This window comes from Andrographis paniculata, unplaced genomic scaffold, assembly GCF_009805555.1.
Source record: "Andrographis paniculata isolate CXL003 unplaced genomic scaffold, ASM980555v1 Contig74END, whole genome shotgun sequence".
Taxonomy (NCBI): Eukaryota; Viridiplantae; Streptophyta; class Magnoliopsida; order Lamiales; family Acanthaceae; genus Andrographis; species Andrographis paniculata.
The window spans coordinates 4,438,908-4,464,929 of NW_026137611.1; the positions used below are offsets into that span (position 1 = coordinate 4,438,908).

Genomic DNA, 26,022 nt, shown 5'->3' on the forward strand with positions numbered 1-26,022 from the left:
TGATGAAAGAAGGATATACTAATAATTATGTTTGCCCATGTATTTTTATAAAAAAAAATTAGAGAAAAATTGTGATAATAGTTGTTTATGTGGATTATTAAAATTTGATTGGAATCCCCAAAGAGGTTCAGAAAGCTATTGACTATTTAAAAAAGGAATTTGAAATTAAAAATTTCAAAAAACGAGATTTTGTCTTGGTCTAAAAATTGAATATTTGGAAAATAGAATTTTGATCCATCAATCTGTATATACACATAAGGTATTGAAGCAATTTGCAATGGATAAAGCACATTCATTAAGTACTCTAATGGTCGTTAGAACTTCGATCCTATTAAGGATCCTTTTAGAGAGTGATGAAGCATTTGGTCCTGAAGTACCATATTAAGTGTTATTGGCGCACTATATATCTGACTAAGAGTACAAGACCACTCATAGTATTTACTGTAAATTTATTAGCAAGATTTGGTGCAATGTCAACATAACGACATTGGAAATGCATTAAAAACATTTTTCGTTATCTCCATTGAACGATTGATCTCGATTTATTATATACAAAGAATTCTTGACATTAATTGATTGGATATGCAGATTTTGAGTATCTTTTTGACCCGCATAGAACCAAGTCTCAGACTTACTATATATTTACATGCAACAGTACAATGGTATCCTGAAGATCTACTAAACAAATATTAACCGCAACATCTTCAAATCATGCTGACTTAATAGCAATTCATGAGGCCAGTCGAGAATGTGTCTGATTGGGATCAATGACTCACCACATTTTAAAGAATTGTGGTTTGAGATCTGAAAATGATAATCATCTTACTATTTTATACGAAGATAATGCAGCTTGTATAGCGCAACTGAAAGGATGATATATCAAAGGAGATAGAACGAAACATATTTCACCAAATTTTTTCTTTACTCATGATCTTCAGAAAAATGGTGAAATAGATGTGTTGCATATTCGATCCAATGATAGTTTAGCAGATTTATTGACTAAAGTTTTACCGACTGCAATGTTCGAGAAGTTGATAGAACGTCGAGATTTTTCGGTTGCGAGATTTCAAATGATGTCCACATCAAGGGGAGCAAGAGTTCAAGTGATGTCCACATAATGGAGAATATTTTTAATATATGAATATTGTACTCTTTTCCCTTCACGAAGATTTTTGTCCCGATGTGTTTTTTCCTAAAAGATTTTAACGAGACGTATTCATTGCAGTTAATGATACCTAAGGGAGAGTGTTATGACTCATTATATCATTTAAAGGTGTTATTATCTTGTAATGCCAAGTGGCTAATTGTGATGGGTAATCCTTACTTGTAAAGTCTACTTATATATTTATAGGCTTTTGTATTTATTTGAGATTTTATTAGATTTTTTTTTTTGTATTTTAAAAAGTCTATGGATTTATGTGGATTTAGAAAGTCTACACAGTCAATGCAGAGTTTGAGGGATTTTGTTGGACATGGGTCCAAAAGCACCTGAACGTGAAGGAGGCTAAAGACAAAAGTGGAGCCAGAGCTCATTGGCCATGAAGCCGCTCAACAGCAATGGAGCTTCAAGCCTCGGAGCCAAACACTGCTGCCTCCACAGAGCCGAAGGAAACAACTTCCATTGGATTGTGGTGCTTCCACAAGGCCGAAAAGCAGCAGCTTCCACGGACCTTAGGGCAACAACTCCTTAGATTATGGCGCATCTATCCCGGAACAATGTTTCCATAAGGTCAAAAATTGTTGTCTCCATTGGGTTGAAAACAACTACCTCCATTGGACTGCGGTGCTTCCACAAAGCATATGAAGGTTGCCTCCATAAGATAGAAAGCAACAACTTCTACAGATAATGGGATAACTACCTCCGTTGGCCCTAGGTTAATAATTTCGTACTGAACATTAGTGGAAGGCCTATGCACTTTCATACTTTATTCATAAAGCTCAATGGAACAAGCCAACAAGAGGAAAACTGAATATTTCATTTGACTCGAGGCTATTAGGGACACATCCCCGTGGACTGGCTAGGAGTACGATGGAAACAAGTCGGAGTAAGCGGCAGATCTGGTCCAGAGGCAATGGAAAAAGTTCAGAGCAAGTGAAAACCAGTCCAGAGGCAATGGAAGCTGTTGGGAGCTGATGGAAGGAGGTTACCAGGTAGTTAGGAGCTGATGGAAGAAGGTTACCAGGGAACTGATGGAAGGAGCTTACCAGGCAGTTTGAGGTAGTGGACGGAGGTTACCAGGCAGTTGAAGGTAGTAGTGGAATGAGATTACCAGATAGTTGGAGGTAGTAATGGGAGGTTACCAGGCGGTTGAGAGTGGTGGAGGAATAATTGGAACTGCCCATTTTAGTGGGAAGATGCGGTTATTCTATCTTAGGATTAAAACTAGGATTACACACACGCACAAGAAGATGAATTCGCATATTTCTCTATTTTTTTCATGTTTTAGTTCCTTTTTATGCATTTTAATTTGAATTACTTGCCTTTATGCTTCTTGCAATATGTTTTTATCCGCTTTTTAGTTGATTTATCTGAGTTTTAGTAGATTTTAGATTGAATCCATCAAAATCGGTCGTTTAGGCTTGAAGCCGTGCAGGCTCTACCGAAGGAGCCGCCCCAAATCCGACGAAAGACAAGCTCTTTGGAGTACTTCCGGAACCCACACCAAAAAATCGATGAACGGTCTTGGAACCTCCGAATTTTAGGATTCAACAATTGGCACGCCCAGTGGACCAAATTCAGAATTTTCGAAGAGTGGTGTTGAGGTTCACATGGGGTTCATTTGTACCGCCTTAAGAAAGCTACAAAATTGTTGTAGAATATCCAATGCTTCAGGCCTTAGGGCCAGGGTAGGCTAGATCAGGCTGAAACCAACAACCTACAGGAAGCTGGAAACAACAGCCTGCGGAGGGCTGGAACTACCGGTCTGTGGAAGGCTGGTTCCAACAACCTACGGATAGCTAGAGCTAACAACCTGAGGAAGGGGCTGGCAACAGCCTGTGGAGGGCTGGAACCACCAGTTTATGGAAGGCTGAAACCAACAGCCTATGAAAGTCTTGCAAGAGCCTGCGGAGCGTTGGAGCCAACAGACTACGGAGGGCTGGAACCCCTTGGCCGTTGAAGTTTTGAACAGCAGTGCTGAGCCTCCACGAGGGGCAAGCATTTGGCATGATCCCGCCAGGGCGATTAGGCGGACAACCTATGTGGAATGCGCCAACACCACCATGGGGATGTCATGGTCCGAACGTGGCTAATCTCCAATGGAAAAGGATCATCGAAACACAGGGGCAAGGAAGGTAGGCCGTAGTGATGCAGCCGCCAACCTTCCATCAGCACACAGCCGGAGTGCAGCCGCTGACACCAAATCAACATGAGGCCAAGCCTCTAATGGACGTTGATGTCATTGCAGATTGCATAAGGAGGGTATTCTCAAAAAGAAGGTTTGAAAAGAAGCCTAGTGCCACTTTGAGCGCGGAAAATTCAACTCCATACGAAAAAGAAGCTACAGGGGCAGAGACTCTAGATGCTGTGGAAGCTCCAGTCGAAAAGGAGTCTGCGGATGCAGAGGTTCTAGAAGCCATGGAAGCTCTAGAGCTTGTGAAGGCAGAGACTCCAGAGGTTGTGGAGGCTCTAGTCGAAAAGGAGTCTGCGGAGGTAGAGGTTATAGAAGCCATGGAAGCTCCAAAAGAGAGCAGGCTATGGAGCCGTTTCCAGAAAGAAAGCAGGCTGCAGAGTTGCTAAGGAAGTAGGTTGTAGAACCGCTTCCAGAAAGAAATTAAGCCATGGAGCCGCCTCCAAAAAAGAAGCAGGCTATGGAGCCGCTTCCAGAAAAAAAATCAGGCTATGGAGCCGCCAATAAAGCAGGCTGTGGAGCCGCTTCAAAAAAAGAAGCAGGCTATAGAGCCACTTCCAGAAAGAAAGCATGCCATGGAGCCGCCAAGGAAGGAGGCCATGGAGCCACCTTAAAAAATTAAGCAGGCTATTGAGCCGCTTCCAGCCGCTTCTAGAAAGAAATTAGACTATGGAGCCGCCAAATAAGCATGCCATGGAGCCGCCTAAAAAAAAAGCAGGCTCTGGAGCCGCTTCCATAAATTAATCAGGTTGCATAGCCGCCAAGGAAGCAAGTTGTGGAGCCGCTTTCAGAGAGAAAGCAGGTTGTGGAGCCGCTTTAAAAAAAAGAGCAAGCTGTTGAGCCGCCTTCAGAACGGAAGCAGGTTGTGGAGCCGCTTTCAGAAAGAAAGCAGGTTGTGGAGCCGCTAAGGAAGCATGTTCCGTTTCAAGAAAGAAAGCAGGTTATGGAACCGCTAAGGAAGCAAGCTGTAGAGCCGCTTTCAGAAAGGAAATAGGTTTTGGAGCCACTTCCAGAAAGAAAGCAGGCTGTGAAGCCGCTAAGGAACCAGACTGTGGAGTCTTTTCCAAAAAGGAAGCAAGTGGAGGAGCTTCCAGAAGAATTTCAAGAGTTAGGGGAAGTTGTCGTTGACAAGGAGCCTATCTTCGAATGGAATGATGTGACAACCATGATAAAATTTAAGAGGCTCGGGCCTGGTCACAACGAACATGTCAAGTCTTTGCAGATTCGAGTCTCGATGAATGGCTATCCTCTTGACCAAGTTCTGGTGGACAGTGGAGCTTCTGTGAATGTGTTGCCAATTAAGACCCTACGGAAGTTCGGAAAGACTAGTGACAATTTAATTTCTACATTTGTACGGCTTACCGATTTTATGGGGAATTCTTACAAACCAGCAGGTATGATCACTTTTAGTGTGCAGGTGGGGACAAAGGAAATATCATCAACTTTCATGGTGATCGATAATAGGCCATTCTATTCGGCTCTCTTGGGACTGAATTGGATTCATGCATGCGAGTGTGTGCCTTCGACACTCCATCAAACGTTGATGTTTGGGGATGAAAATGAAGTTCAAGAAGTGAAGGCTGAGGAGGATCCCTTGTTGACAGAAGTGACCACAGTTGATTCAAGCGGACGGCTCAAAGAAAAAGGACATGGGATCAATGGAAGCAATCGCCCAGCCCTTTTGAGGAGGGCATTGTTGGACATGGGTCCAAAAGCACCTGAACGTGAAGGAGGCTCAAAGACAAAAGTAGAGCCAGAGCTCATTGGCCACGGAGCCGCTCAACAGCAATGGAGCTTCAAGCCTTGGAGCCAAACACTGCTGCCACCACAGAGCCGAAGGCAACAACTTTCATTGGATTGTGGTGCTTCCACAGGGCCGAAAAGCAGCAGCCTCCATGGACCTTAGGGCAACAACTCCTTGAATTATGACGCCTCCATCCTGGAACAATGTTTCCATAAGGTCATAAATTGTTGTCTCCTTTTGGTTGAAAACAACTACCTCTATTGGACTGCGGTGCTTCCACAAAGTATATGAAGGTTGCCTCCACAAGATATAAAGCAACAACTTCCATAAATAATGAGATAACTACCTCCGTTGGCCCTAGGTTAATAATTTCATACTGAACATTAGTGGAGGGCCTATGCACTTTCATACTTTATTCAAAGCTCAATGGAACAAGCCAACAAGAGGAAAACCGAAGATTCCATTTGACTCGAGGCTGTTAGGGACACATCCCCGTGGACCGGCTAAGAGTACGATGGAAAAAAGTCGGAGCAAGCGGTAGTTCTGGTCCAGAGCCAATGGAAAACGTTCAGAGCAAGTGGAACCCGGTCCAGAGGCAATGGAAGCGGTTGGGAGCTGATGGAAGGAGGTTACCAGGTGGTTAGGAGCTGATGAAAGGAGGTTACCAGGGAACTGATAGAAGGAGGTTACCAGATAGTTGCAGGTAGTGGAAAAAGGTTACCAGGCAGTTGAAGGTAGTAGTGGGAGGTTATCAGGCAGTTGGAGGTAGCAGCGAGAGGTTACCAGGCGGTTAAGAGTGGCGGAGGAATAATTGGAACTGCCCCTTTTAGTGGGAGGAGACGCTTATTCCATCTTAGGATTAAAACTAGGAAAAAACGCATTATACACACGCACAAGAAAATGAACTCGTATATTTCTCTATTTCTTTTTCATGTTTTAGTTCCTGTTTATGCATTTTAATTCGAATTATTTGCCTTTATGCTTCTTGCAATATGTTTTTATCAGCTTTCCCGTAGATTTATCTGAGTTTTAGTAAATTTTAGATTCAATCCATCGAAATCGGTCGTTTAGGCTCGAAGCCGTGCAGGCTCCACCGAAGGAGCCACCCCAAATCCGACGACGGACAGGCTCTATGGAGTACTTCCGGAACTCATACCAACAAATCGACGAACGGTCTTGGAACCTCCGAATTTTAGGATTCAACGGATTTTATTAATTGATTTAGATGGATTCTTATAGATTTGATTGGATTTATGTATGGATTTATATGAATTTTGTAGAATTGTAAAATATTTTTTTTATTGATTTATATAATTATATAAACTTATGTAAACACAAATTTTACAAATATAATATATTTATTATATATTATTATATTTTATAAAGTATAGGTAATATTAATAAATAATATATAATTATTAATGATATAGAAATATTGTAACATATATACTACTACTATTTTGTATATTATATTTTAAATTTTATAATATCATTCAATATATCAATTGATTTTTATGTATATAAATTTTGTAAAAAATAAATATATAGATTAAAAAATAAATATATCACACATAGTCATTATTTTTATATTATATGCACAATTTATTATACCTTAAAAAAATATCTCTTCAAAATATTTCAAAAAACAATCACACCAAAAAATAAAAAATTATATTTACAATTTTGCATAAGAAATAAAATTAAAAAATAAAAAATAAATAAATATAACTAACAGTTCAATGAAGAAAGAATATATATTTAGTTAACTTTACCGATAATACAGTGTATTCGATAATTTAAAAAAAAACAGTAATACATATTTATTATGATAGTAGTAATTTTTAAATAATATATTTATAATATAAAAATACATATTTTCAGAAAAAATTGATAAAAATTTATTAATATATTTTATTTTTAAATTATTACGTTTTATTAAATATTTAAAATACTATTAATAAATATTATCATATTCTTTATCGCTTTTATATATATATTATCAACAACAACAGTAGTAGTAATAATAATAATAATAATAATAATAATAATAACAATAATAATAATCCATCAAAATTCATCTTTATCATGAGAGATTTTCTTATGACAAATTTTTGTAATTGTCCATTAAGATCCCTAAAATCCACATACTTAAAAAATTTGTGAATGGTTGAATATAAGACTTCTAAATATTTGCATTGAATATCTCGAGATTTTAAAGAATTTTTAAAAATTTTGATTGAATACGTCCAAATTTTTAAAAACTTTTAAAAATCTGAATTAATTACACCCAAATTTTAAAAGTCCAAAAAAATCATATAGAATTGTGATTAAATACACTCTAGTGAATAAATGATATGATATGAATTAATTCTTTCTTCATGCTGTCTCTCTCTCTCTCCCTCGGCAACAATCAACAATGTCTTTACCCATGCTTCTTAGTTTTTAAAAGTGACAGTATATCCTACACTAATATAATCTACATGATACTCCTTCCGTCTCAAACTCTATGCAATATTTCTTTTTGATACGTTCCAAATATTTTGTAATATTTTTAAAATAGGAAATAATTAATTATATTTAATTTTTACCCAACACTTTATCTCCTCACATCATCCAAATAAAAAAATAAATTATATATTTCTCTCTCTATCAAATCACCTAATTTCTAAATTATCTTACTTAATACTACCTATCTAAAAACCAGTGTCAAAAGTAAATGTTACACCTTCTTTGGGACAGAGGGAGTACTACTATATAATATAATATTTATATTAATATAATAAAATATCACATAAATTAATAATAGTCTCGCATATTATATACTATTGTTGATTCTTGCGCATAATATATTGATGTACAATGTATTTACAAGTATAAACAAAAAACATATGATTTTATTTCACACGACATATGTTACATATTATTTTAGTTGTGTTATATGATTGTTTTACATCTTGCCTAGATCAACTTAGTAATCATTCCCCTCGTTATCATATGATATGCCTTATATGATTGTTTTACGTCTTGTAACCATTATATAATGTTCTAAGGGTGGTTTCATAAAAAAAAAAAAGAAAAAAAAAATTAGATAGAGAAATAAAAAAATAGTTAGTTATCTGATTTTTAAATAAATTTTTATTATTTAATTTTTATATCATGAAAAGAAAGAAAATTTGAAAAATGCAATACTACTTTATTTGAGTATGGTTTTTAGATTAAATAATATAATTATTAATTATTATTATTATTATTACTATATTTTTATTATTGTCAATAAACAATTGTTATAAAAAATCATAATTGAAACAAATAAAAATTTGTGAATATAATCTAATTACGTTTTTAATATTTCAGATCAGATAAGATGCTGAAAGATCCGATTTGTTAATATTTCTCGGGTAATTTCGATGTTTTACCAAAAATACATTAATTCGCCTTTATCTTATGAATTTATTTATAATTTTTTTTTTAATTATCATTTATTTGTAGTTTATTATTTATGCCAAACCAACCGTAATGTATTCTCCTTTTCATTATGCCAAACCGACCATATATGTTTTTGTACTTCTTAATTAATTTATAAATATATTTCCATTAAAAGAGTCGGTTGCGAAAAAAAATTTCTCTTCTAATCTCTACACTCAGTTGGAGTTTTTTTTCCTTATATTTTTTAAATGAAATAAATATAAAGTATTTAATAAAATAATTAATATTAAGTGAAAAACAAATATGACAAAAAATACATAGTGATGATGGTAGTAAAACTGCATAATATCTTAATTGAGTAACAGACCCGGGCGCAGGCACGGGTCGTAGCTAGAGGGTCCGCCGCTTTCGCAACTCAATTTTTTTTTTTTTTTTTTTTTTCTATGATGTGAGAATTCGCAGCCATTAGCGTCGTGGATTTAAACTTATGATTTCACGATCACAAGTTCGACTCACACTACCAGGTTATCCCTTACGATCTAGTCCTTTTTTTCCTTGTTTATATGAAAACTGAACCGAAGAGGCTCATTGGAACAAAAGAATAGGAGCAGTGGTGGTTATCAAAGTAGAATATGGAAGAAGGATGGAGGATGGAGGATGGAAATAAATTAAAATATTACACACGATTAATTTTTAGTATTTTAAATATTGTAGATTGATAGATTTTATCGATTAAATTATAATTTAGTTGAAAATTGTGTTGGTAAAAAAATTAAGATGTTTGAACAAAATCAAATTCAAATTTTATTAACTTGTCATTGTCATTTTAATGTAGTTATGTTAGATATTTTGACCGATGATTACTTAAGCCTATAATCCACACAACCAACCCGCCCAATTGAAGCCCAAACCCAGTAACCCGCTACCCGACCCAGTCTTTGCGAGACTCGTCGGATCATAAGCTGCTTGGCTTTGAACCGAGCCAAACCGTTCCATTCTGAACCGGTCTAGACCGTTCTATATATTGTTGGTCCCTGCATTGAACCGGTTAATTCATTCACTCACAAAGAACAGATCTAGCTCTCTCTCGATCGCGATTCTCTCTCAAGCCCTAGGTGATTCCACCTTGCCCGTTGGAGTTTCTACGGTTTGGTTTGTTCGATTTACGCCTTATTTTTGTTTGCGGTGTAACTTGTCTGCGATATTGTTTAGGGTTAATTACTGCAGTGTTTCTTTAGATTAGGGTTCGGGTTTGCGTATTTTTTGCATTTCTATAGCATGTCATTTATGGCTTGGGTCTTGGATGTGTGTTTGGTGTCGGTTTTGTTGATTTGAGGGTAAACTAAGTCCGAATCAATTTTGCTTCCGTAGTAGTAAAAGTTTCTTTAAATCTTGTTCGATATCGATTTGATTTCGCGAGAATAAAGCTTATTTGACCTTGGCATTAGTAATAACAAATTAAATAATAAAATATTTTCTCCACTCGAGATAATTATGCCATATTTTTTATCCATTATATTTATATATAATTTATTTATAATAAAAAATATATCATCCGCCAATTTTACTGTTCTTATTTGAACAAATAATTATCAAGTTTGTCACCATTTTTCTATTTACCTCACTATAATATCCTCAATTTATTTTTTTTAGCTACCCCATTTTTTCACTAAAATACTTTTATTTCTTGGTCAGTGTTTGGCAAGCAGCTGATAGTTTTTAGTTGTTAGCGTTTAGCTGATTCAATTAGTTAGTTTATCTAGTTGATTCAATTAACTGTTTGTATTAAAGTGTTTGGTAAAAAAATTGTTTGATATTAGTTATTTATATATAAAATGTCACTTAAGAACATTTATATTTTAACTTTTAAATTTTTTTAATTGTTTTTTTTTTCAGTTTTAAAAATTTTTATTTTTTGATATTAGTTATTTGAAATTATGAATATGTTATAAAATATTTTTTATTAATTTTAGATGTGAGAAAAATAATAATATATAATTTTATTAAGAAATATGAATATTTTTTATTAAGAATGATGTAAAATATAAAATAATAAAATTTGTATATATATTTATTATATTAATTATTGATTAATTTATTATATTTATAATTTTTAATAAATTTATTCTGTTTTATTTAATTTTAATATAAAAATAAAATAATATATTTATGTTTTTATTTTTATTTTTATTTAATAAATATATATAGTTTACAAATAAAATTAATTAATTTAAATATATAAAAATAAAATTATAATTTAATAAATAATATGTTAAAATAATTTATAATTATTGTAGAAAATATATGTATATGTATGTGAAATAAATAATAACAATTTAAGGGCAAATAAGAAATAAAAAATTAGAGTAAATTTTTTTTTTTCAAAACGTTGAGTTATATAGTTTTTCAGAAATTAGCTTTTTGGGGCCAATAAGCTATTTCAAAAAATTAATTTACCAAACACATAAATTAGTTTTTTAACTGGTCAAACATCTAAAAACGATTAAATAAGCTAAAAGAGGTTGAAAAGGCTGTTTGCCAAACACTCTTTTTATGTCATAACAATATAACATATAAAATTCGGACGAAGAGAGTAAAAAATAATGAATAAAAATATTTACGTAGGACTATTTTATTTCTCAATTAAAAAATATTTTTATCTACCTATAGAACTCTTTATTTTTTATAAAATAAATTTATGATAGTGATAAACAAATAAATTGTATTATATAAAATTTTATTTTTTATAAACTAATGTCCATATTATATATATTTTATTAACATATAATTTTTAAAATATTTAAAATACCACAAATACTACTCATATAAAAATAATAAATAAATATGTTTAAAATTGATAAGTTTATCAAAAATAAAAAGTAATTACTCCCTTCGTCTCATAACAAAGTATCCATTTTTTCATTTTAGTCCGTTCAACAATAAAGTATCAAATTCTTTTTTTAGTAACTGTACTATCTACCTAACATTACAAATACCCTTACAACTTACAATATATTACACAAATGCCATTACATTTATATCACACATACTAATAAGGTTATTTTAGTCATTTCTATTTTATTCCTACTATATCCTAATATAATACTAATATTTCTAAAACTACGTATAAAAAGCAAATGAATACTTACTTTTGGGATGAAAGGAGTATTTTTTTTTAAAACGAAAAAAGAAAAGTCATCTAAAGAGTACTAAAAAAAAATCTAATTTTATATATTAAATATATAAATTTAATGTATATATAATTAAATATATTAAATTTAAAAAATAAATATTATAGATAAATATAGTCGTAATGAGTGTGGGGCTCACACTCATTATTATGTAAGTTCAGGCTGCAGCCAATTTGAATATGTAATTGTTGCTTGAATTTGATCACCGGCGTGTTGGTATAAATATTGTGATATATTGTTTAATTGAAACAATATGTTCGTGTTATAGTTAACATGAGCGCGTTTGTTTCAAATCATTTGTCACATTAGATTCCGTTATAGCCACGTCAGCTTATTTCGCTAAAATTTTAACGGTAAGACTAAAAATAATAATTTATTTTTTGTATGGGATTAATTTTTATAATTCTTTTTAATGAGACCAAAAAAAAGAAAAAAGTTTGATTGAGACCAAAATTAATTTTTACTCTAAACTTATATATAATTCATTTACAGTAAACAACTTTATCCTATTATAAATTGGCAAAACAACAAAAAAACCCATGTGGTTTACCCAATCTGCTAAAAACACCCCGTAGTCTTAAAACTCCAAAAAACCTACTGGTGGTTTGTAAAACGTTGCAAAAATTCCCCCCTCCGTTAGATCCTAACGGAGGTTGTATACCACGCGCCTGAAATGCGATTTTTTGTCCATAAAGTGATATATTTATGTGTAAAATTACTGAAATACCCTAATGACTTCTTTTCTTTATTCTTCTTCTCCCTCGTTCTTCTTCTTCCTTATTCTTCTTCCTTATTCTTCTTCTTTCTTATTGTTATCCATACTTTCAGAATTTACTCTCAATTCATTTTTTTTATTTAAAATCCGTTAAATACAACCAAACTCGACACCGATCCCAAATTTATCACAATTAATCGACTGGACATGGATCTTCTTTCTATTTTACCAAACCCAGAAATATTTCTTCTTGTGTTTTACAAAACCCAGAAATAGCAAATCCAAAAATTTAAGAAATCAATTTGACATCAAGATTTGAAATCAATCTAAGAAGAAAGAAAGAAAGAAAGAAACGGCGTACGGAGGAATTAGGAATAAAAAATTAAAAAAAAAAAAGAAAATTGGGGAAAAAGAGATAGAGAAAGAAGAAAGAAAAACCTGAGAAAAAATAAAGAAGAAAGAAAATTGGGGAAAAAGAAATAGAAAAAGAAAAAAAACTGGAGAAAAAAAAATTGGTATCCAACCCTTCTTCCTCTTCTTCTTCTTCTCCTTATCTTCTTTCTTCTCTTTCTTTTCTTCCTTCCTTCTTCCCTACTCCAGCCGCTTCTACCCATCATCTTTTTTCTATTTTTATTCTTTTCCAATTCTTCATTCTTCAAAGAAGAATTGGAGATGAAGAACAAGAAAAAAAAATTGAAAAAAAAGATGTGTGAAGAAGAATTTGGGGAAGAAAAGAAGATGGAAGAAAGAAGTTGAGGAGAAGAGAAGAAGAATGATGCGAAGAAGAAAAACAGAAGAAGACTAGAGAAATGAAGAAAAAGAGAAAAATTAAGGAAGAAGATGTGTAAAAAATAATTTGGGGAAGAAAAGAAATTGAAGAAAGAGGTTGTGGAGAAGAGAAGAAGAGATGAAGAAAGATCAGAAGAGAGAGAACCACAAGGGCATAACGGTCTGATTATGGTAAAATTTAACGCCGTCAGTGTGATTTAAAAGTGGGGGGAGGGGGGGCGAGTGTGCAACATTTTACAAACCACGAGTAAATTTTTTTGGAGCTTTAGGACTACGGGGGATTTTTAGCAGATTCGGTAAACCAAAGGGGGTTTTTGCTGTTTTGCCTTATAAATTTATTACTATACTTTAATCAATAATGATCAAATTGTCATTATATTTTTACTTATTCTACTATATTTTATAAATTATTTTAATAAATCTATGATAATATCGTCATTTTAACTTTTACTTACCTTATTTTAATATTAATATATCATTATTTGCCTTCATTAAATGTGAAATTCAGCACATTTAATAAATTAAAAAAAAAAATCAAAGTTCATTGCGCGGCAAAAGGGTTTGAAGCCTAAATATATATATATATTATGGAGAAAGTTACGGTTCTGAATTTGAAAAATTAGCACTATGATTCTTTAAATCAGCATACGTAAAATATAAAAATAACATAGGTCTTTATTAAATACAACATATGTTGTTTGTAATAAAAACATGTATTGTTAGTTCATAATTACAGCGTGTGTTGTATGAGAATATTTCATATGTTAAAAATTAAGTATTCTATGTGTTGTATTAGATTATATACTATATTAAAGTATACTCTGTATTGTTTATGGTAACATTGTGTATTGTCCTGTAGCATACGGTGTGCTACTCAGCACAATGCATTTAGCACTGTAGTCGCCGCCATATATTATAGATACTCCTAATATATTTATAGTTAAATCACTATTATAAAAAAATAATTATTGATAATAATAATGATAATAAATAATACTCCATCTGTTTCATTTACGGTGTTCACGTTTTTATTTTCATATGTCCCATTTATTCTATCATTTTTTTTAGAAAAGAATTATACACTTTAACCACATATTAAAATTTTTAATTTATAATTTTTTAAATTTTAATTAGACTAATTGGTTATCTTAATTTTAATCTAAAATTATTTTTATTAGACGATAATTATTTTTATTAATATATTCTTAATTATTTACTAATTATATACCTCCTAAATTCTCGTATTTACAGTAAACGAGATACAATATTCAGGGCGGAGGGAGTACTAGTTATTAATATTTAGTGAAATAAAAAGTTGTGCTTATTTTGTATTTTTTATGTTAAGTATTGAGAATTATATCAGTAATCTAAAATATTCTTGTATCACTAATATAAAAATAATATTTTAAATTTAATTTGTCTTAATTTTTTTTTGTGGATGAATAGAATATATAATATATATTGTATTAATATTTATATAATATAATATATATGGAAATCGTGCTACCAAAATAGGTTGGCTGAACGTTTTGTTTTTGTATATTTATATTTTTTAACTTTACAAATTATGTTTTTGTTATACAATGAATTTTTATATAATTATATTTTATTTAATTTATACTTTTTGTTAGTCAAATTTATTTTTAATTTTTTTTATTCCATTATTAAATTTATCATATTATTAATTTTGACAAAATTAACAAATTAATATTTAACTATTATTCTCAATTTAATATTTATTACGATAAATCTCATTATTTTATTACACTATCTCTCTCTCTTTTTTTTTCTTTAATTTCTATTTAAATTTTTAAAAATATTATTAATTATCTTTTTTAATTTTATCATTTTTTTAATAATAATATATTTATTTATTTAATTTTAACATCTTTTTAATAATATATTTATTTATTTAGTTTTTAATATCCATGTCAGACCAAATGTTTCAAATTATCGGACGAGGGAGTATTATTATATAATTATTAAAAATAAAAAAATAAACTATTTAATATAACTAATTAACTTAATAAAATTTAATAAATCGTTTAAATTAAACAAATTAATTTTTTCTACACTATAGCCATATTCCAATGTAATGTTTTAATTAATTCCAATTTTATGAAGATTCCTATTGTTTTCCTATCTTTCTTTTTCAATCTAATTAAATTAAATTATAGATATTTTTTGTGGGTCAACTTGCGGCATAGGCAATATTCTGAATATGTTTTCTTAGCATCATTATTGTACAACATAATTGTTCTCCATCGATTAAACAAACATTCGAGGTAAGTAGTGGCCTTTGTTTATTTGATTATACCATTGAAATGCATGCTTATCAGATTTGACGAATAAAAATTTAATATTTGATGTAATATATATATTTTTTTTGAATAAATTATTTTTGATGGATAAAGTAAAAAAGAAATAAATTCAAAATATCTATATAAACAAAGCCAAAGTATTATTTCTAAATTATTACTATTATATTTTTGACAAAACTAGCTCGGTTTTTGTTTTTGAGATTTAGGGTTTGTTTGTTTTGTGAATACAAACCAATATATTTTTTTAAAAAATTTAATATATTACGTACATTTATTATTATTATTTATATTATCTATATAATTCATATTTCAAATAAAAATAATTATCTCTTCAAATCATTTCACAAAATAAATAAACTCTTAGACTTTCATTGAATTTTTAATAATAAATTTTTACTATTTGATGTAATATTTTTTTTAAAACAAATTATTATTGTTGAATAAAGTAAAAAAAAAAAAAATATTATATAAACAAAGATAAAGTACTATTTCTAAATTCTTAATAGTCCCTTTATCCCATTGAAAGGTTGTTATTTTTTATTTTTGTCCGTCTCAAAATTTAGTAATTCTACTATCTACCTAACATAATAAATACCCTTCCAACTTACACTATATTACACAAATATCATTACTTGTATATTACACCATACTAATAAGAGTATTTTTATCTTTTATACTACAATTCAATATACTAATATTATTAAAAAATTTACGTGAAAAAGTGAATGGTAACCTTTCTACCAGACGGAGGAAGTATTGTATTTGTGACAACTAATTCGGTTTGTTTGTGAGATTTAGGGTTGGTTTGTTTTGTGAATACAAATCAACACATTTTTTGAAAAACAAATAATGTATTACACACTAATTAATTACTATTTATATTATCTATATAATTCTATATCTCATATAAAAAAAAAAAGAAAGTATTTTTTCAAATTATTTCACAAAACAAACAAACTCGACTTTCATTGAATTTTGAATAATAAATTTTACATTAGAATAGTTTTTTTATATGATATAAATAAATATCAATATAATATTTTAAATGTAAAATTATTTTTAAGTATAAGCTAAAAAATTAGAAAAAATAAATATTAAATCTAACACTATTTTAATTTTTTTTTATATGAATAATAAATATTGGTTAAAAATCTTTATATAAATAGAGCTGTACGTATTTTATTATCACATTTTCATTTGCTAAATAGCATTACATCATTTTCTTTAAAGATAAATATGCATTACATCAAACTTTATTTTTCATACTATATATAAAATATTAAAAATTTATTTCAATTCAAAATTTTATTTTGATAGAATTGATCAAATAATATCCTTATATATTTTTCTATAAAATTGAATCGATTCATGAATAATATTTAAACAGAAAACATTTGATCACGAGAAAAAAGAAATCCCTTTCATATAATTAGTGTTATATTTCGATATCAACACAAAAATATGAAAATTATTGCGCATCGATATATCAAAGTTAACCAAATCGATGGATGGATGCATAAAATAATAAAAACTTGTTCATCACGCATGCATTCTTACAGGCAATGCATATATATATATATATAGAAAAGCACAAAAAAGAAACCAAGCAGTAGTGAATCATATAATATCAGTAGTCAAAATAAATAATGACATTAAGAAAGCTTAGCTTAATCCCCCTTGGCTTGCATTGCATGATCAATTAACGAATGCACATCGTTTCCTGATTTCGCCCTGCTTCCCTGTCAGGATTCCAATCTGTCCCATTTTCACCATCGACTTCCCGAAGTCCTTGATGAATCCACCCAAGTCCTGCTCGCCGGCATGTCTCAACACGTAAGCCCTCGTCTCGCTGTCGCTCAGAAGTGCCGAATCCGACGTGAACAAGCCTCTTCTTTTGGCAACTAGCGTGTAGTAATTTTCATCGAATGTTTTGAAGCTACCGGGATCCATCTCCACCAAGGTTGTCTGGTCGTTAGGCCGGCACCTGCTCCTGAGACGAGCCGCATAGTTGGAGTCCAGTGCCGGGTCGCTGTCGCCCCGCCCGCTGAAGTTGTAGAGTCGGTTCGAGAAGCTGGAGCAGTGAGATGTTCCTATGGTATGACTTCCTATATATATATATATATATACTTCTAAATGATCATTCCACATCAAAATTTAATCGACATAAAATTAAGTTATTACCATCTCTTTTATCGGTTTCTCCTTTATCCTTCTAAATAGGAGTATCATTTATAAGAAAATTTCTATAAAAATAAGACTAGAATGGTGAAAAAAACACTATGATGATCATATCATTTAAAAAAGTTGTGCTAATAGTAAAACTAGAAAAAGAAGTGGGACAAAGGTTATATAATCATGATTTCGATTTTATAATCAAGCGTGCTTTCTTTATAGCCTCGACTGAGTTTGAATAATATTTTATGAAAAGTGTATTTTATTAGAAAAAATAGAAAATTAGAGTTTGAAAAAATGTACGTATTGTAGGTACCTGAGAGAACCACTAGGTCCTTGGGGGTTAATCCCTTGGAGGCAAATGATGCCTTAAGCTGAGTGATATTGAAGAATGGAGGCGGAAGATTCGCCAAGGCCTCGTTGTTACGCGACACTCTTCCGTCTCTCCGCCCCAATGGCACCGGATAGGATGGTCCGTACAACTGAAATAAACCAACCGGAGTCGATCGGAGATATATAATCAATTATTAGTTCAGTTCAACATGAGTCGAAGAATATTAATTCATATTAATCTATTATATATATATATATTATTGCAGGGGTAGGATATATACTAGTTGAACGGAGTCGCGGGCAACCAATGCTAATATATCGGCGCAAGAAACAACGCCGGGGCACTCCTTTTCGAGGGCGGTTTTGACTCTATCGATGGATCCGAACCCCCTCAAGGATTGGTTGGGGATTGAGTCCTTCTCAGCTGAATTGTTTCTTGTTGAATTCAGCAGCACTGAACCATCACACCCCTGAGAAACCATTAAATGCATGCATGCATGTAATAATATAAATGTAATGTCTAATTATCAATACGTGTGTGTATACAATACCCTAACAAAACAGTCGTGGAAGTGAAGCCTGAGCAGCGCGGCGGCGAGAGTCGGAGCGACGGCGATAATACGGGCGGTTTCGTGTTTGACGATGGCCTCAGCTTTGGGGCATGTCTTCTTGTAGAAATCAAGGCTCAATTTCTGAGCATTAATGCATGAGCAGAAGATGCAAAGCAAAGCAACAATTGTTGCTGTAAGAGCAGCAGGCTTTGTGAAAGCCATTATATTGCCTAGCTAATGAATTGATCAATCAATTCGATCTTATATTCACAGATCGAATTGAAGCTCAATCTGTGTATTTATGTTCTTCTGTTGTGTCATCTTCAAGATCATATATATATATATATATATATATACGTTTTTTCTTTTAACAGCCTCAATTTGTTGTCCAATAGTTGTCATAATGATTATATTAAATCTTAGTTTTAGGGTTGACTTTATATATATATATATATATATTGCATCCAAAAAAAAGATAATAAAATAATTATTTTTAGGCTCTTTTATATATAAATTTGTAAAAGTCGATACTCTCTTCGTCTAAATATATATATATATATATATATGAGAATATTTTTTTGTAAACATAAGAAATGGTATATCTGTCCGGCTCATTTATATTTTTTATGTTGATATTCACTACTAGAAAAAAAAGTTGATAATTGCGGAAATTTGTCGCAAATTTTAATCCGTGACAATTAAAAGTCGCAGAAAGTAATTTTGTGACAAATTTATGTCACAACTTTTTGCTTTCCGTGGCTATTTAAAGTAACGGCTTATATAAAGAAAATGTCTAACATATTTTTATTCCGTATCTTTTGACTATTTCGTCACAAAAATTGTCACAATTTTTTTTTTTTTGACTATTTTAAGTTGCGGCAAAAATAACCAAAATATTTCCAATATTTTAAATTATTACAAATATTGTCATAGTATAATTTTCGTGACTTTAAAATCAAATGTCACAACATAAATAACGAAAACAATTATAAATTTTTCTTATTATTATTTGTAGCTATTCAAAGTAATAATAAAATAATAAAATCATCTTTAATATCTTTATTCAATATCGTTCGTAGCTATTCAATTTCTTTTAAAAAATTCATGATGATATATTAAATAAATATGTATATATTTTCAAAAGATAAATTTATAATCAATAATATTTATATAGTTAAAATATAATAACAAACAAAAAGTAATACTTTAGAGTAGATAGCTAAGTTAGCATGACAGGTCGTGTAAATAAATATAAGGTCATTTGTTGAAAAATAGTGTGGTACGAAGTAATTCCGAAAAAAATAATTGTGTGTGGTTGCATTGAACAAAAATTATAATATAATTACATCTTTTTTTCAAAAATATAAAATTACGGAATTGTTACAGCTTTCGTTAATATAAAGTACAGAGGTGTAATGATATTATTTTGTAACTTATTGTCACGAAAATGTCACAATTATAAAATATTCATGAAATTTTGTTGCAGCTTCTGTTGCTATATAAAGTCACAGACATGTCATGGTATTATTTTATAACTTATTGTCACAGAAATGTCACCATTTAAAAAAAGTCACCAACAAAATTCCACGAAAATGGTTCCATATATTTTTCTATAACTTGTTAGTAAAAAGTCACCAATTTGTATTAAAACCGTGACTTTTGTTACCGCAACTATAACCTAATTTTCTGGTAGTGATTTGAATATTAATTATTATATCAAAACGTAGTATAAATTAAGAAAAAATTACAAAAATACTTTCATTAGTGTTTTATAACTTTAATAGAAGGAGAGTAATGTACAATGTTGCTCCATTTTTTTTAGTAACACTGTACCACTACTTCATTTTTGGAGCGGAAAATTTTATGATATTTTGTGGTATTTTTTATCTTTTTGTTATTTTTGGGATGTATTGTGTAATTTTATTTTTTAGAACATGATATATAATTTTATATATTAAAAGGTCATGTATAATTTTATTTTTTGAAAAGTGATGTATAATTTTATTTTTTGAAAAAATAATGTATAATTTTATTTTTAAAATTAATATATGATTTTACTTTTCAAAAAGTGATATAATTTTATTTTTTTTAAGTTACGTGAACTTTTATTTTATAAAAATTTATGTATAATTTTTTATTTTAAATAGTTAGTTGTGTTGATAGCATTTAATTATTTATTTAAAATTATTTTATTTGTAATAGTTATTAATTATAAATATTAATTTTAATATATGTAATTTTTAAATAAAATATATATTATATGTGTATGGATTATAATGTAAAAATAATTAAAGTTGAGGTGTAATTTATAAATATGAAAAAGTTACATAAAATAATATAAAAGAAGAATATATATGAAATATATTTTTTGGAGTAAAAATTGAAGTTTATGGTTGGAGTAAAAGTACGGTAGATCAACTGTATTTGTATTGTAGCAACTGCAAAAATAGAGCCACCGGTTGGAGATGGCCTGAGTTGCAGTAAAAATACTGTACAATTGCATTTTTGGAGTTAAACTGAATAAACAGAGTTCTTGGGTTGGAAATGGTCTTATAAAATACTCCCTCTGTCCCACTTAGATTGTCCAATTTAATTTAGGCACAAAGTTTTAGTTATTGGATAATTCGTAAGTAATTAAGAAGTGAATTAGTAATAATAATTATGATTTAATAAAAATAATTATAAATTAAGATTAAGATGACTAAATAGTAATTAAAATTAAAAAGAATTATAAATTATGAATTTTAAAATGTGAATAAAGTGTATAATTATATTTTTAAGAAAAGAAACTGACAAATTATGTGGGACGAAGGAAGTATCACTTTAAATATATAAACTTTTATAATTTTTAACTTTTTCTGAAAATTCTAAAACTATGTATCTAAATAAACGGAGACATTCACAAATTTGATAATACTGGATTTATTCTGAAGTGCAACAACCAAGTATGCATGTGACGTATGAATTATTTTTTATGGATATTCAAATTAATATAGTATTATTCTATAATAATTAAAAAAAAAGTAGAGAGAGAAGTAATTAGAGGCATGTAAATCAAATTTGGATATAGAGAGATAGAAATGGTTGAGAAGTGGTAATTATGCTATTTTTATTCTTAACAATCAATGCACATTTTGGCAGTGTAATTTTTATTCTTCGTTTACAAAATATAAAAATAAAAAATTTTCCGTTTATTCTGAATTAACTTACATATCTGTAGGAAAAATTGCAAAAAATATCCCACACGTATACCTCATTATCACTTTTGTCCTGTATTTATCTCTCTGGCAAAATATATCCCACATGTTTTCAAAAGTCGCTATTTCTATCATTTGACCGCACGTGGCCGCGCGTGATTGCGCGTAAGGGTGCGTGGTGTGAATTTCACGCGCGAGAAAATGATATAAATAACGACTTTTGTAAATATGTGGGATATATTTTGCCAGGAAAATAAATATAGGACAAAAGTGATAATAAAATATAAGTGTGGGATATTTTTGCAACTTACTCTGTATCTGTACTCTATATATTATAGTAAATGCTGAAAATAATTATGCCTGCAGACAGTGGATATATAAGATATATATTATATAGTGGTGGCCGCCAATAATTGGGGTGAATGTGGGTTGTAAATCAGCTGGTAATTTGTGCCTCAACGATGACATTATAATTAAGATTTAAGGATAAAAAAAGGTTGACTAATTATTGTCTATTGCAAAATGGAACCACTAATTTCCACAACTTCCATATATATATATATATATATACACCAAAATATGATAAGAATTACAATGCTAACCGATTACAGTTAATATTTCACATGAGGCATAAAACGGCAGCATATAGTATACATTATTAATATAATATATAAACTGATGATATCCGATAAATAGTTCACACAGTACATACTGCAAATAATCTCAGCATACAAAGCATGTTAACATACCACGCGTATAAAATAAAAAGAGATAATATTAGCTAATAATTTACCCAACATATTTTATATTAATTCAAGTAACATAATATATTTCATGTGCTGAATCCAAATTATTGGCATATATATATATATAGATACACTGTGAACTTTGAAATATGCATAATTTCCAATAGATAATTAAATACATATACGCGTTATCTATAATAATTAATCAATTAGTTGAAGTAAGATGATTATAAATAATTATTACCCTTGAAAACAGTCGGACATTACAGGTACACCACTAACTATACAAACTATGATATATGCACTAATATGGTCAAATTTTTAATCGAATATTAATTAGTTCGTCATGCTACACCTTAATTCCACTAATAAATAAAATAAAATGACTTTCCACACATCGTTAGTTACCAAGAATTTGTCGTGCCAGCCCATTTCTAGTTTCTATTTATAATTTCATTACACATGTAATTGGAAGTTTTCAGTTTGATTTAGTGATTGATGATTCTTAACTACCAATTATATTTAATTTGCTAAACATTGCTTTAATGGTAGTTGTGAGTTGCGACATTGAATTATAGTGACAACAATATAATTAACAACCTAACAACTAAAACTTATTTGCCACCCCTTCCTTATCCCTATTGTAATTGTTAACAATAGTATATTGGAGTATTACAGTATATATTTTGTGTTTCTGGATGGTTACGGTGCTGATTCTTTATATCAGCACACTGTCATATATACAAATAACACACAATAGTATTACACACGACACATACTATGTATAATAAAGATATGTGCTGTTTTTTAATAATAACAAGTATGTTGTATACAAGTATGTCATGTGATAAAATCAACTGTTGTGTGTTGTATGAAACTATAGCATGTGATGTATTAGTATTATATTAACATATAATACTGTGAGCTGTCTATAGTAATATTGTGTGTTGTTGAAACTATAGCAAGTGTGTTTTGTTCATGTATTGTATTCGTATTATATTAACATATACAGTGGGCTGTTTGTAGTAATATTATGTATTGTCTAATAGCACACAATTTGTTGTTCAACACAGTGCTAAATTTTAAATTCAGTATTGTAGCTGCCGGCTTTGCATTTACTAGTTACTAGAAGAATTAAATCGGATAATATTATTTTATTCGATATAATATTATGTTTATTTTAATGTATTCGGTTCGAGATAATCGCAGGTCTGATATACTAATACCAATTTACAGAATTACTAGTCTAATCCAACACCCTAATATTATTAAGAGTAAACTTTTTTTTTTTTCGCAACTGAACTCATTTATCATTTTAGTCTCGTAACTAGAAACTGTCTTATAATAGTCTCGTAAGTGAAAATTTTTCGCACATTTAATCCTCAATGCCTATGTGACACCTATGTGCCGATGGACACATGTCGGCCAGGTCGGCGCCATGTGTCGGAGAATATAAAAATAAAATAAAATATAAAAAATATAATTAAAAATAAAAAATAAAAAAAATAAAAAATATACAATACCAAAAATTAAAAAATTTAAAATAAATAAAATAAAAAATAAAATTATCTACGTATCCGCTAGGTCAGCGCCACGAGGGCCATGGCCAATACGTGAATAATTCTTAATTTTTCTATTACAATATAAAAAGGAAACTATAAAAAATATAATTAAAAATATACTAATATATAAATTATTAAAGATCACGTGACACTGACTTGACGGAGGTATGGATAATATATATTTTTTATTTTATTGATTTTTAATTTTTAATTTTAATTTTAATTTTAATTTTTATATTTTATATTTTATATTTTATTTATATTTATATTTGTAATTTTTTTAATAGTTTTTAAATAAATAAAAATTATCCACGTGTCAGCCACGTGGCAGATGCTGACGTGGCTGACATATGCCCACAAGCATTCAACGCAAGTGCCACATAGACTTCGAAAATTAAATATGCAAAAATTTTTCCTACGAGATTATTTTAAGACAATATCCAATTACAGGACTAAAATGATAAAAAAATCCAATTGCGGGACTAAAAAAATCAATTTATCCTATTCTTTAACATTACTTAATAAATTACTAAATTACCGTTATTTTAACCCTATCCATTCTCTTCCCTTTTTCTATCGTAGTTTTTCTTCTCGCACATCTCTTCCTCGCGCAGTTCGCACAGCTCTTCTTCACACCATTTTTCGTACCCAATAGCTTCAAATTTTGTGTTAGTTTTCCATTCTTACTCAAATTCTTCACAGGTAAATTTATTTATTGTATTTTTCCTTTATTTATTGCTTGTTGTATAGTTTAACACATTTTCCTAAAAAGTTTATACATTACACGTACTCTTTATATTTATATTATATATATAATTCACCATGCCTAGCATAACTAGTTTTCTGTTTGGCAATGCAAATTTTGATTGTTTGGTTATAATTTTGCTAAGTGATTTAAAATTATACAGTCAAGTTGGGTTCTAAAACTGTGATTATTATTTGGATGCCAAATTATATAATTCATCTTTTGCGAATTATATAATTCATCTTTTGTTTATTTATAACTATACAATAAATAATAATAATAAAAAGTTTGAGATATATTTTAGAATGAAAGTTTAACCGTATTCATAATAATTTTATAATTGAAATGGTTTTTTGTTCTATTAAAGAGTATTTATGTATTTTATTTTATGATAGAGTTTACTAAAGAACTGAAAAATAGTTATTGTGTTGGCGTAGAGAAGAAATGCTTTGTTATGTATTTCAAATGAAATTTCGATATTTGATTCTTGGATTTTATATTTGTTTTTGCAACTGCAAAAATAAGCTATAGAAAAATATTTGGTTCATCATGTGCAGTGTACAACATAATATTCGGGTTACATTAAGTACGTAGAATATCTAATTTGTAGATAATATTTAAAGATTATGAAGAATCTACATAATGCTAGAATTGATAGCAAGAAAATTTCTGAAACAATCCATACCTTGCTTCATCGTAACAAAAATCGGTACCCTCCCATTACATCTCACTTTAGTCCTAGTTAAAGGGTGTTATTTTTCTTAGCACAAGCACATCAATTAAATTTAATATTAGAATAATTTATCTCAATAGTATAATGCTAACATATTATCTTTATTTGACAAAATTGCCTATAACTCTCCCGTGGTTTCGAAATTTGGCGTAAATTCCTCTTATATTTTAAATATTTCATGACGTCTCTTTATACTTTCAAAAATATTGTATGAAACTTATTTTTACATTTTTTTTTGTGTGATGAGAAGACGATTTCCCATCTACCTTTTTTGCATAGCGGGAGTTTTGATGAGAACTTTCCGAATATGATAGTTCGGATCGAATTTCACAGGCATAAGTATCAATAATATTGCGCAGAGTTTAGTAGAAAAAAGGGATAGATGGATGGATTGACACGGCCTGACCGTGTATAATTATGCCCATAAAAATTTCCTTAGCGATAAAG

At 29.8% G+C, this 26,022-nt stretch overlaps 1 protein-coding gene across 1 annotated transcript; it reads right to left on the reverse strand.

Annotated features, from left to right (window-relative positions):
- Positions 1 to 17,020: 17,020 nt before the first annotated feature.
- LOC127266044 (peroxidase 27-like) lies at positions 17,021 to 18,898 on the reverse strand. Its single transcript, XM_051296127.1, has 4 exons — positions 18,593 to 18,898; positions 18,323 to 18,511; positions 18,025 to 18,190; positions 17,021 to 17,641 (listed from the first exon to the last, which is right to left on the reverse strand). Exons 1-4 carry the CDS (start codon positions 18,812 to 18,814, stop codon positions 17,232 to 17,234), a joined length of 987 nt encoding a protein of 328 aa, XP_051152084.1. The 5' UTR covers positions 18,815 to 18,898; the 3' UTR covers positions 17,021 to 17,231.
- Positions 18,899 to 26,022: the final 7,124 nt, after the last annotated feature.

Bases quoted from the DNA above. Each gene is read 5' to 3' on its own strand.
- LOC127266044 (XM_051296127.1), bottom strand. From the start codon at position 18,814: ATGGCTTTCACAAAGCCTGCTGCTCTTACAGCAACAATTGTTGCTTTG. The intron at 18,191-18,322 runs GTATATATCCTA...GGTTTATTTCAG, and splicing joins CCCGCGACTCCGTTCAACTA to TTGTACGGACCATCCTATCC. The intron at 17,642-18,024 runs GTACCTACAATA...ATATATATATAG, and splicing joins GGACCTAGTGGTTCTCTCAG to GAAGTCATACCATAGGAACA.